The 13936-nt window shown below is 40.9% G+C and overlaps 1 protein-coding gene across 2 annotated transcripts in view; it reads left to right on the top strand.

Moving 5' to 3' along the window:
* The first annotated feature begins 3398 nt into the window (after positions 1 to 3398).
* col12a1b (collagen, type XII, alpha 1b) overlaps positions 3399 to 13936 on the top strand; it is a 71507-nt gene continuing 60969 nt past the window's right edge. The window contains exons 1-9 of one of the 2 annotated variants that reach the window (XM_076273147.1): positions 3608 to 4808; positions 7778 to 7894; positions 8184 to 8327; positions 8464 to 8520; positions 10140 to 10403; positions 10925 to 11089; positions 11860 to 12033; positions 12243 to 12533; positions 12882 to 13484. In XM_076273147.1, the coding sequence (XP_076129262.1) occupies positions 4736 to 4808; positions 7778 to 7894; positions 8184 to 8327; positions 8464 to 8520; positions 10140 to 10403; positions 10925 to 11089; positions 11860 to 12033; positions 12243 to 12533; positions 12882 to 13484 (1888 nt within the window). In that variant the 5' untranslated portion in view covers positions 3608 to 4735. Of the gene's footprint in view, positions 3541 to 3607; positions 4809 to 7777; positions 7895 to 8183; positions 8328 to 8463; positions 8521 to 10139; positions 10404 to 10924; positions 11090 to 11859; positions 12034 to 12242; positions 12534 to 12881; positions 13485 to 13936 lie in introns of those variants that run through there. The other variant, XM_076273146.1, reaches the window with a different exon arrangement.

Below are 13936 nucleotides of genomic sequence, written 5' to 3'. Positions count from 1 at the left end.
AATAATATATCACAGGGGAACACCAATTCATGGACACATGAATGCTGTGATGTCCCTGAAGGATGCGCCGCAGGATGAGAGCTACGACTCCAGTGCCTGAGTGTGGTCATCTTCATTGACCAAGCATCTACACAAGATGACCACAAATGTATGACTTAAGTTGTGTGGATTAACGAAAGTATTGATATAATACCCTTAACATGGGGTTAAAACATCAGCCTAATTAATACCTGTGTTTTCTAAATTCTTCAATGCAGCATTGTATTATTAATTCTTCAGTACTTATGTATAGCCTAAATAGGCTTAAACAAACAACTAATTGTTGATAAGGAAACAATGAAACTACTCATGAAATAGAATTACACATTATTAAACCTATTAAAGATTTATTGCAAATGAAATGAAGAAAAATAAAATGTTTCAACAAAACATTTGCCACATTTGTTTAGCTTCTTTTTATTAGACATTTGATCACTGGTCTTGTGTCCGGACAGGCCTGTGTAAAAAATAATATGGACATTGTATAAATCCTTTAAAAAAAAATATTTCAATTTAAATAGAGCTGTCATGGGTCTGAATTGTGTGAACTCTTATGGTTAATTTCACGAAAGGAGCTCGTTTGTTTTCTGTGGAGCCAAGTGGGTTTGAACCTGCCGCTATTCTGAATGTAATTAGTGTCTACACGGACCCGGTTGGGTGTTGCACCAAGTGAATCAGTAGGCTACGTTACAAAAAAAAAGAACAACGTGCAGACACTAAATACATTCAGAATAACGACATGTTAAAAATTCTCCATTTTAATACGACAGGTCAATTGAACTTGAGCAATTATGTACGGATTTGCGTACCTGCAAAGACAAAATCGGCTAGAAAACAGTCTAGAACATGTTGTGTATTACGCGACTTTTATTTAGCAAATTCGGCTCGACCGGAAGTCTTATTTTCGCTGAACACTCGCTAATTTCGCTAGAATCACGGAACCACCATTCACAGTCAGAGCCCGTTTACGGAGAGCCGGATCACTCCCTATTAACTCCACTGTACATTCAATCTGTTGCAGTTCCGCTAGGGGCGATCACGAATAAGTGCAAAAACAATGGGGGTCTATGGAGCTAGACGGTTAAATTTGTCTCTTTCACCTGGTTGTCGTTTAAAAGTCGAAGATTTGATTTTGGTTTCTGCAAGCTCACTATGGATTATAGGTCAAAAGTTGAATGAACGAGTACTTACGTCCTTTCGATTTTTTACAGGTTGGGTCGTTGTTGCCCACAACACACTAGCTTTCTGCTAATGAATGACGTCATTGGCGCATTTGAAAGGCTTTTTAGAACAAATAAGTGACTCAAAAAATATAATACTCAGCGGTGTGTATTTTCTCTGTCCCCTCTTTCGCATGCAACATTCAAATGTCTGGGCAAAAAATTATATCCCGAGAAAAGTGGATTTGAGGGGTAAAGCTCCATAGACCTCCTGCACTTATTCGTGAGCGCCCTCATGTGGAACCAGTAAAGGAACTGCAACCAGTTCAGAAACCGGAAGTTTCCCGAGAGTGGCGGTTCTCCCTTTATTAGACATTCTCTGCCAACCGCCTGAAGCTCATGATCAACAGACAAACGTCTACGCTCCTTTCCTCCAGATGCCGCCATTCCTCCGTCCCTAATATAAGTCTCATTGCTCAGATCCTAACATAAATGGGCATTCTTCTAAAAAAAATACAATTTGCTATGACACATCTAAACTTTTAAATAATACAACACAACTGGCAAACAACAAAAAGGCTAGACACAAACCACTGTACATCTTTAATTGACTTTAATCTTGACACAATTAATCCTGATGTCACCAGCTGTTCCAGAATAAACATATGACAGCTCATGTTCCAGCTCTATCTATCTATTTAGAATAGAGAGGGAAAAGAATGTTCATTTTAGCAACACATATGCTGTAGTCTATACTTGCAGAGAAAAAAATTACACTTTTGTCCTCAGGTAATTATGAAAGGACCTACACCATCATATGCTAGTTAAAATATTAAATTAAATATAAATCTGTTTAAACGCCACCATAAAATAGACCAAATTATACTGTTGTCATTTATTTTCTATTATTCATTATGTATGGGAAACAACAACTGTCACAGGTGCAGAATGTCACCAGTATTAACCTGTTATCGGTGGTAATCTAGCCTAACTGATCAAAGGCATAACTTAACTGTAGGCCTACACTATCAACTTATAGGTCCACATGGGGTTCCTCAGCTATTGTGATATTGCTAGGTGTTACTAATACAAATAATATACTAATCGGTACTAATTACCATAATATCAGCCTCACCATTTTTGTAAGTAGCCTATATTGTGTCATTTTTAATATCATGTGACAAGGATAAGATGCATTATGATTGCAACCTATTGGCATATGAGCCACTACACTAACAACATACAGTAATCACAGCTACTGTGAGAGCTTTTGTTGCCTCTAATCCTTTCTTGTTGAGCAATCAGCACAATAAACAATGCTTTGTTCAAACTGAACATGAATATTCAAAGAAATGACCAGCGGCAAACTGAAAAATATATCATATTCACATATATGCTTGTCAAAAGCTAGGCCTATTGATTTTTTCTTTTTAGTTTGTTCCTGCGCAAATGATGAGTTGAAACAGGCATAAGTGACCGCGTCTGCACATCCAGTCTCATTCTTCAAAGTCCCGTCAGCAATTTTACTGCACCTCTTTATTGGTAATGCTTTGGTCAAAAATACTTCATTACAAATGCCTTAAAATATTTCGCAGGCTTAAAAATGGAATATTGTCAAGTTGACTAGAGGAAAACACTAGAAATAGTAGAAATCACTGAAATTGTGGTCACACTGAAAAATAAATGACAGTATTTTTTGGAAAATCTATTTTTTTCAAGAAAAAATCAATAGGCCTAGCGTTTGACAAACATAGTGTGTTACAACAGTAGAAATATGGACAGCACTTTAGGAATTAAATGTCTGCGTTTATTGTAACAAAGTGTGTATATATAAATTGTAGGATTAGTGGGACTAAAAGGTTTCTCTAATTCTCTTAAAATCCACTCTTAGAATTGTCAAGGGACTGTCAAGACGCCCACTGGAGATTGTCTATCAGTTTCCAAGAACAGAGAGACCTGTGGCTACAACGTCGTAATGAACATCACGCAAAAGGAATGCTGAAAATGTGCTGTTTCCAGGAGTATATCCCCACGCACCAGAAAGTTTATTTCGTGGCGAAGCTCCAAAATTGCCTTGTGTCGTAAGAGCTTACGATAGTAAAACGAGAATCGGGGACAGCCCCCTATTAAGTAGCAGATTGTGGAGAAGTTCTTCCCATTTGGAAAGAGGCTTCCTTTCTGGGACGTCCGAAACGGGAGCTCTGAGTGATCCGTCAGATCGAAAGTCTCTCCTCCACTGAGGTCGAGCCTCCCATCACGGTCACGGTCTGGGCATCTTTGAAGAGCGGTGGCATCTTGAGAAACAGCATATACTGAAAAAGAACAGACGTTTCTCCTGAAGGTTAGGGTTCCATTTCAATTTAATTGCGGTATTTTAAATTACCATTAATGATCCATTTCAGTTTTGAAGAAAAACAAATAATCTGCGTCTGGTAAGTAGCCTATCCAGAGGGTGATTTCTTTGCCTGAAGTCAAAGTTCTCTTGAAGGAAATGTTATATTGGAAATGGAATCTTGCTTTCTGATGTAGTGGTTGAAGTAGTGACCAGAAGTAGCCTTTGAAATGAACAATTAATTGACGCGCTAAAGGTTTTTCCATTTCACTTTACGCGCCAGTGGACTACCATATTGATTAATTTAATGAAAGACGTTTTCATCGCCTGGAGTAGCTCACGTGGAGTTATGGTGCAAATATTGTGCTCTAAATTACCGGACTTTTTATTTGCCCCAAATTTACCAATAGGCTTTAGTCGGTTCGTGGGACACTTGTTTGGAGTTTTTTCCGCGCCCTGTGATAACCTGGAAATAGTGACGAAGGAACAGTCTAACCAAAAACGCGTTGTTTTAAGTTGCGGGTACAATCAGGTATGAATGATTATCTGAAACACGTGGTAATTTTTCTGCTTAAGTTTGGTAGTTGGATAAGTTGGGTGACTTGGGAAGGTTTTCCCCCTTGACCCTGGGTGCAAATAGCATATTCATTTTAGCTATACTATGTCACGTCTACTTAAAACATTTTGTTTTAGCTCTCAAGTGGGTATAGTTGTATCATCATATCTAGGCTATAGGTATTGATTATTTCTTGCCAAGGAATGAGACCAGCTTTACCAAGTCATACTTTTTTGGATACTCCAGGAGGCGCCCTTATACTAGTGTATAAAATTGTTGGACTTTGGGTGCCGTGTTGGAAACGCAGCAGCGCGCATTTTTTGAGGTCGTTATTAGGCCTTATGGCATAGCATATTGAATGCATAAATCATAGTCACTTTTTTCTTTTGTTTTGACTCTTCTGTTGTGGATTCATAGAAATGTCCTTCTGCTAAAAGTTTCGTCTGTGCCACCTATCTTGCATTCCACTAATTTTTTTGGTGAGATACTTATTGAATCATGGGTCCCACTAGTTTAGTTCCTCGTGACAACTCTAAAACTGGGTTTAGTGTTCTCTATGCGAATATGCATAACATCTCGAAATTGTTTGTCCTTTTTGCAGATTCATTCATGTGCTTCTGAGGCAGAGGGTAGTGAGAGGGTGAAAATATGAAGACCAGGCTGTCTCTGGCAGCAGCTGCCATCATTGCAGCAGTAGTACTATCTGCTGTTGGCGCTCAAGGTAAACTTCCCTAGCCACACTAAGATGGTTTCCTTCTTTCTTTCAAGCACCCCTCCCCCTCCCTTTCTCTGTTGGAATATACATTGATTTATTTACAAGATAGTCAATGATTTTAATGATGACACTGTTACTTGTAATAAGGTCGTCTCTGTGTTTTTTTTTAATGAACTGCCCCCCCCCCCCCTCCCCTACCAACGTTGTGAATAATTGTGTATCATGGTTCATGTCTCCTTGATTCAAAATAATCCTTTGATTAATATTGCAGTCAATGGTTTGGTTAGTCAGTGTATGCTTAAATATTTATTTATTTGTTTGTTTGTTTTTCTGATGTTTTCAAAGGGTTCAGAAATGTTAGCATACCTTAACTTACAGATATGCTTTAATTTGTATTTGTTTAATTAAAATTTGGTGTTTCTGTGTTTCATGCATGTGCACTTGCTAGGGACTGGAATAATATCTAGCACTGTCACTGCATATTTTGTATGGTAAAGTGACTTTTTTTTTAAATCAGTGTTGCTGTTACAAGTATGACTTCATGTTTTCCACAAACAAGTGATTTAGGCTTTTAGCAAAATGTCACATGTTTATTGTTTTTTTGCAGGCATTTGTTTTTCATACAAAAATATTATTATTTACTTTTTACATTCACATTAACTGTTCGCATTGATCAACTGGAAACACAAAGGTCTAGAATGGAACTAGACTGTTCCAAGTACACAACATTATGTATTTCTGCTGCAGAGTGGAAAACAGAATGGAACATTTAACTACTTTCATCTTGGGGAGAAGATTGCATTTCTGGGGGCCAGATTTCTCTCTCATCTCTCTCTTCTGTCATCATGGAACAAAGCGACTAAATATGCCTCTCACACATCATACTTCCAAAAGTCGAGAGGAGAAAAAAAATGAAGGCATATTTTAGACTTCTGTGGCCCCTGCTTCTCTGTGCAGTTGTCTTGCTAACCATATGCCAAGTCAACATTCAGTGATCTAATGTCAGTATGTGGTCAGTAAATCCTCTCACTTGAGATGGTTTCAATTAGATTTTGACCTTCTTGCCCTATTGGGTCGTGACCAGTCAGAGGTCCTCATGACCAAAGTGGAAGACCATGGTTTAGTCATGCCTTCCTAAAGAGAGAGAAAAATGGCCCCCCATCAAAGTCATTCACTTTTCTCAGTCAAGCTACCAGAGCTATGCCTTCTGGCTGCTTGTGAACAGTTCCACCGCCAAACTATAAGAAATGGAGATAAAAATGGGCTACTAATGAAGCAGCCCTAGGAAAATAGATGCAGTTCTCTAATACAGCATGCCTATGAAGCAAGAGTAAGATTCAAATTAAGTAGACCACTACCACACACATTAAAGAGACAAGGGGGAATGAGTGATTTCATTAGTGTGTAGTGTGTAGTGTGTGTGTGTGTGTGTGTGTGTGTGTGTGTGTGTGTGTGAGTGTGAGTGTGAGTGTGTGTGTGTGTGTGTGTGTGTGTGTGTGTGTGTGTGTGTGTGTGTGTGTGTGTGTGTGTGTGTGTGTGTGTGTGCATTAAAGTGGCTCCCAATGGGGAGTGTGTGGGATAGTTGGGATGGGGCCCAATCAGCAAAAAGGAAAGGAGTGATCGTGATCATGACGGTTGAATTGATCTGCCAGGTTGGTGGTCCTCATTATTGATGTTCTGTTTGCTGGTCAAGCCTTTGCTCAGGCTGTTTTTCTTTGTGCTCTTGCACATTCAGTGTTTCCTGAGCCATGGCTTCACCATAATATTTTAAAATGATATTCTTCAAGTCACATGTTTGTCTTATCAAGGCTCTTGTGTAAATATGGAGGATGGCAGGATGTAGCTGTGTAGTTTCAACTTGAGATGTCTTTCCATTGTATCTGATCCTAACCAAAGTTATTGTTTGTTTACTATGTAATAGTAAGATGGTCGTTATCTTAGTTTGATCAGATTAAGTTTTCAGTTATTATTTTAAATCACTTAATTTTAGAAAGCTCACAACCAGGTAGGGGTCATAGCATTAATAGAACAAATAGATTGTGATCCCAAGAAGAATATCATTTAAAATATTTTTACAAAAAGTTTCTCTCTACATGTGGTCTGTCTTGTACATGGAAATTTCAGTTCCACAAGTTGTTCCAAACAACTTTTCATGTACATGTGCATGATAATACAACAATCTGTTCAGATGAACACGACAGGTGTCACCACGACACCATGTTTATTTGTCTTTTTTATTTTGATGTATGTTTTTCATGATGTACCATACTGTTTCATTGTTTGTGTGTCTGAGTTTCCCTAGCAGTATGTAAATATGCTGTAGTAATGAAAAGAATGTACACCAAGGTCATTCATGGCTTTGTGTATTCTTTTAAAAGGTTTGCAATGGAATCCAGTACTGAAGTAGATGGAGTAGAGACTAGTGATGGTATAAGGCTAAGTGGCTAACATGCCATGGAATGCCTTCAGTTACTTCCTCTCAGGCTAGCCTGCTGACTCCATTGTAGAATCGATACCATGTGTTTGTTGAAAAGAAAACTACTGTCATTGTCAACCAGTTCAACACCAGGATTCCAGCCAAGCTGGGCTGACATCTTTCACAAGCATGCAAGTTCTCAGTCAGGCCATTACATGTGTTTCGTGCCACTGTGAAGATCTCTGTGGAGCACCTCCTCTGTGTTTTGTGTGTGCTTTGAGTTGTTCACTGTGGCCCCATGGTCCAACAGCTCAAACAGATGTCATTTTGAACCAAAATGGCCGCCTGTCATAGCATCTCTCATCACTCATCTTACATGGCCTTCGTCCATTTCTGCTGTCACACTCCCCAACAATGAACAAGATAACTTCGCTACTGAAGTGTTGATCGTTGGGAGCCTATTGTCTTCTGTACTTGTCTTGTGTTTTTTTTTTAACTTAAGAATACATTTTTAAGACAAGCATGTATTATTAACACCTCCAATGTCCTCTCTCTACAGTTGTACCACCCTCAGATTTGAGGTTTAAAATTCTAAATGAAAACACTGTAGAAATGTCATGGAGACCATCAAAAACACGCGTACAGGGATACAGACTACAAATAGTTGCAGAATCAGGTAAGTGAACGACCCCCTTCCCAAAGCCCTCCAGAGGTTTTATCTGTGGGAGTATGTTTTGAGGCCAGGAGTCAGATCAGCCACACCTAACCATGACACGATTAGTTCAGTTTTAGTTCAGCTTTATGTCAGCATTATGTCATAATTCATTACATGTCAACAACTGGATTCTTGTTTTTACTTGTATCTATTTTCAGGCAGTTTGCCTTTGTATTCCCTTGTATTTTGTCTTTGCAAATTAGGGTGTATTGCAGTGATTTAAAGGCCATTTTATGTGTCCTTTTTTCAGATGAACCAGACAGAGAATTAAACCTTCCACCAACTTACACAAAAACAGCCATCACAGACTTGACCCCAGATATGAATTATATGGTAACCATTATTTCATTCTCTGGGTCTGAGGAGAGTTTACCCATTTCTGGCCAGATCACAAGTGAGTTGTATTTGATGATTTTTTTGCAATTAGTATGGCACTAATGTATTCAATATAAATGTGATGACACAATGGATATTACAACAGAAAAATTTACCCTAAAACTCACTATATCCTACTTTTCCTTATATTGCAGTCCAGTCCAGTGGCACAGGTGGAGGCACCAGGAAACCTCAGGTCACAGATGCAGTCAGTAAGTGGTTTCTTCTACATTGAGTTTGAAGGCATTGCTGTGAGAGGTCTTTAAAAGCAACATAAGTAACTTCAGCAGAATACAAACAGTTAATAAATGTGACTGATTATAGGAATTAACTGTTAGATTTCACTATGGGATTAAGAGACCACCAATTCTATAACCTACATCATGTAGATGCATTTTCAGCTCTTAGAAGCACATGTAGCATTGAACTCAGTGCCCCAGTTCTATCCACTCATCTGTGTCTCTGGGATCTTTCCATTTGAATGCAGTTGGTATTTCTGACTGGGAGTTTCCATGGTCTGTACCCTAACCCTAATCATTCTTTCTGTTGCACTTGGGTTGCTGAGAAAGTTAGTCACTGTGTTGATTAGCCTGTGTGTATAGTCACTCGTGCCGTTCATTGTAAAGCTGTATATGTGAGGGCGCTTTTTCCCCCATTCGCTCTCGTCGAGCAGTGGAGGGTGCTGGGCTGGGAGTTAACAGCTGTATCGCGGACCCCCGGGCCTGGGTGAAATAAACTCTTAAAAGCCCTTAAACACCGAGGGAAGTGGAAAGCATTACAGATCACACTTTACAAGTGTGCTGTGGCCTCCAGTGTGCTGTGGCCTCCTCCTCCTCCTTCTTCGCCTTCGCCTGGCCGCTCCCCCCCCCCCCCCCTCAGATGAGACAGAATGTTTGGGCAACCCTACGCTCACTTTCCCCTCCAACGCATGGAGAAGGAGGTGGAGGAGAGACGGAAAATAATCTCCTAGCGCCGAGCAGAGCGAATCCGCCTCCTCATATGTGGACTTCCGCACCAACGGCTCAGGGTTTTCTTGTGGAAATACCCTTGAACACATTTTTTGTTTTCTTTTTTCACTCCACACCCCCCGCATTTTTCTCATGGAAAATGCATTAATGAAATGACCCAGCGAAAAAAACCCAAATGCCGAGTTTCACCATCTCGCCAAGCTTGCCCAGTGAACCAGCCAATCGGAACTCATAGACAGATCTCAGGAGGCACGAGAAAGAAGTTGGTGAATCCCAGTCATCACAAAGTTGCATGCAACACGCTGGCAGCCCATCCAGCAGTGGCGTAACTAGAACAAACTGTAGATGATTAAGGTGTAAAAGAATGTCATGGAGATGAATAGTATGTAAACAGGGACGGACTCGCCCATTACTGCCCTGGTAACATGTCATTCTGAAAGCTCTGTCATTACATATTGGAAAGCTCATTGCTCAAGTTGTAAACTCTCTGTGCAGTGAAGACTTAGCAGGTCCTGAGCGTACAACAAAGTCACAGAAGGAGCTAAATGATTTACCTGGCTCCTTAAAGCAAAGCCTGTGGATAGAGAACAAGCTCAGAGGGGCCAGTTATTTTTATGGATTTATTTTGTATCTTTTGTAAATGGGAACGCAAGGTGGAATATTTCATGGCTTTCTTTCATACATCACTTTCCCTTGACCACTTGTGCATTCACATTCAGTTGCTGACAAGGGACTTATAAATATACAGGAACTGGACATGCTTTTCCCTTTCTAAAAAATTGAGCGTGTTCCGGTTCAGTGACTTTCCAATAGATGCCGGAATTTTCCTGGGCCTTTACTCTGGATCTTCTCTCTCTTCCCAGAATGCACAGTTGGCGCCATTGCTGATTTGGTCTTCCTGGTGGATGGCTCTTGGAGTGTTGGACGTGAGAACTTCAAATACATCCGTAACTTCATTGGTGCCATGGCTAGTGCCTTTGACATTGGGGAGGACAAGACGAGAGTTGGTGTGGTTCAGTACAGCACAGACACCAGGACCGAGTTCAACCTCAACCAGTACTCCAAACGGGGCGAACTGCTGCGGGCTATCAACAACCTGCCTTACAAGGGTGGCAACACCATGACAGGTAAATCATGCATGCACTGATCTGCTCAGGACATCAATCATGTTGGAGAACATCACTTACAGCTCACACTTACAGATATTACAACCAAGAGACCCCGTGCACAAAGCAAAGACTACTAGCTTTGCAGCATTTTTAAGCACACTATTAGGTTTTGTCTTAGCCTTAAGGTAGACGTTGTGTTTCTGTCTGTGCTGCTGACTCAGGCCCTCATTGTCTTTGTGGTTTTTGCCTTTGGGCTGCTGATCTGGAGGCCCAGCCAAGCCCAAAGCAGGCCCGCCAAAATCTACTTACAAGGGCAAAGCCTGACCTCCAGCTCTCTCATAACCACGAAACTCGAGATCTCCACCTTGAGCGAATACTTTCCATACAGTTTATGAGGGGAAAACAAATACTCTTTCCACTTGTTTATATCACAATGTAACTCTGGTCGACAATAGTTTTTTGAACGAAAAGAATTAAAATAAACGACCAAAAATGTTGTACTCACTAATGTGGCGTCCGATCTGGAAATTTTTGTGTAGGTGACGCCATGGACTTTCTGCTGAAAAACACTTTCACTGAAGCGGCTGGATCCAGGAAAGGGTTTCCCAAAGTGGCCATGATTATTACGGATGGGAAGTCACAAGACTCGGTGGAAGGCTACGCCAAAAAACTCAGGAACAGTGGAGTGGAGATATTTGTCCTGGGTAAGTGTGCACAGTTGCTTGAGTATGTGTTTGTGTGTGTGTCTGTGAGAGAGAGAGAGAGAGAGAGAGAGAGAGAGAGAGAGAGAGAGAGAGAGAGAGAGAAAGAGAGAGAGAGCAATTGCAAGTGTGTCTGAGTATGTGTTGCTACTCTCTTTTTTTTAAAGGACACATCTGTGTCTTTTGATCCTCTGTCCAGCGCTATGCTGTGTGGTCTTGATGTGTGCCTCTTCCCAAGCATTTTTTTTGACAGGATTGAAAGCAAATGACAAAAATCCAACAGTCCAAAGTGTTAAATGCATTTTACAGACTGGCTGTGTTGTCATAGTTTCCAACTCTAAATGCAAAAATATTCTCTCCTCAAATGTTTTCCAATGGCGATATGACCCACAGCTCCTCACTGCAAAGTACAAAGTGCCTCAGTTTGAATCCAGCTGGATATTCTTAAAAGAGAAAAGAGAAATGATAAACTTCTTCCTCGATTTGTATGTTTATGGAGTATTGCTAGCTCTTGACATTCCCTAACAGCTCCAAGACCTCAAAAAAGTATGCTCACGTTAATTTTGCTCATTCTCACATTCTGTATTGGATTTACAAGGAGTATTTAGGATTTATTGGTGTTGACTCTCAACTATAAATGAGTAAACTTCCTGTATTTGGCAGGCCGTGGAAGTTAATATGAGCTTGTGGAACATTTTCAATTTTTTTTGACAGTCCATAGATGTTTTGCTGAATGATTTTGGTGATTTTTTTTGTTTTTTTCTTATAAAAAGGCATCAAAGAAGCAGATGAGGCTGAGATGAGACAAATGGCTTCCACCCCACACAACACGCACGTCTACAACATCCCCGACTTCAACGTGATCAAGAGCGTGCAGCGCCAGCTCATCACTGAAGTGTGTGCCGCCGTGGACAACCTGCTCAACGCACTCGCCAGCGGAGAGGAAAGTGAGTCTGTCTGTTTCAGTGTCCGTCTGCCATATTCGTATTCGCCATGTTTTTATGGTCACCTCACTGACTCTTGTCTATGTCTGGGTCCCTATTCATTTGCTCCTTTTGCTTATGTACCAACTCATGTCATACTGCCTTTGCCTAGTGTAGCACCAAAGGGTAATAAATGCATGTTTTTGTTTCCTTCTGGTCTCTCCTTTGCATAGTGGTCGAGGCTGCCTCAAACCTGGAAGTCACTGAGGTCACCTCCAAGTCCATGAGACTGCAATGGGATGCCTCCCCCGATGACGTGACCGGCTACAAGCTACAGTTAGTCCCAATGATGGCTGGGGCCAAGAGACAGGAGCTGTACGTTGGGCCCACACAGACATTTGTGAATGTGCGCGACCTCACCCCTGAGACAGAGTATGAGGTCAGCCTGTTTGCCCTCAAAGGCCTGGTCCCCAGCGAACCAGTCATGGCCATGGAGAAGACAGAGCCTCTTAAAGTTTCCCTGGGTGAGAACATTTCATCCTGTTTGGTGCTCTAGTGAGAACATATGCAGTATCATTCCATTCACTCCCATTTTAGCAAGCACTACTATGGTATTTGTGAAAATGTCTGCTTTCTGTTTCTGTGAAGTGACATCTGCGGTTATTTATGTGCTCTCTGTAAAGTAAAACATTGGCCTTACTGTTACTATGTTGGTGCCATGGTCTAGCCATGAGTCTTCAGTGACTACGTATTTTGCATGTTTGTTCATTGCTGTGTTGTTGCATTCTGCCAAACTTCAGAAACTATAGCTCAACATATCAATTCGTATTGATAATAGAATCCTAAACACAAATCTTCTCCTTTTCCCCTAGAGTGCTCCCTGGGAATGGACGTACAAGCAGATGTTGTCCTCTTAGTTGATGGTTCGTACAGTATTGGTCTGGCCAACTTTGCCAAAGTGAGAGCCTTCCTGGAAGTTCTGGTTAAAACCTTTGATATTGGACCCAACAAGGTTCAGATCAGCTTGGTCCAATACAGCCGAGACCCACACACAGAGTTTTACCTCAACACTCACAATGACCAAGCGGCAGCCCTCAAGGCCGTACAAACCTTCCCATACCGTGGCGGCTCAACTAACACAGGTCGTGCCATGACCTATGTTAGGGAAAAGATCTTCATTTCAAATCGTGGTGCAAGGACCAATGTTCCTCGGGTCATGATCCTTATTACAGATGGAAAATCATCGGATGCTTTCAAAGATCCAGCAGTCAAGTTAAAAAATGCTGATGTGGAGGTCTTTGCTGTCGGTGTGAAGGATGCAGTTCGCAGCGAGTTGGAAGCTATCGCCAGTCCTCCCACGGAAACGCATGTTTACACTGTGGAGGATTTTGATGCCTTCCAGAGGATTTCCAATGAGCTAACCCAATCCATTTGTCTACGAATTGAGCAAGAGCTGCTTAACATCTTAAGGAGAAGTGAGTATTGTAGCCTGTATGCATTCAGAACATCTACAGAAACTGTAATCATTGCACTGGCTAAAATTAAACATATAATCCTCTGTGTCCCTAGACCTGACAAACCCGCAGATCAAGGCTTATGATCAAGCTTATGTGTAGTCAAATCTGAAATGTTTTTGTTGTGGGAAGATTTTTGCGAGTTTGTTTGTACATCAGATCTTGCCAAGAGAACCTGCTTTGAGACAGGTTCAACACATGTTGGAAATGAATATCTTATATTATTGGTTGATTAGTGTTCTTGTACAGAGGAAACAGTTGCTCAGTTAACCGTAAAGTAGCCTAGAAATGAAATGTATGCACCACTTGCCATTAACTGTTGGTGCGTCAGAGCCATTTAAAAAGCCTGTTCTGGGGATAATGAGATTGGTTTTAATGGGTTTAAATCGGAAGATTTCTTTTCTTTTGCACAG

Source organism: Alosa pseudoharengus, unplaced genomic scaffold (genome assembly GCF_046254945.1).
Source record: "Alosa pseudoharengus isolate Yale_2024_CS ecotype anadromous, Long Island Sound unplaced genomic scaffold, YU_APseudo_1.1 YU_APseudo_1.1_scf_7, whole genome shotgun sequence".
Taxonomy (NCBI): Eukaryota; Metazoa; Chordata; class Actinopteri; order Clupeiformes; family Clupeidae; genus Alosa; species Alosa pseudoharengus.
The sequence above is the reverse complement of the archived record's forward strand: the minus strand, read 5'-3'. Positions and strand labels throughout refer to the sequence as shown.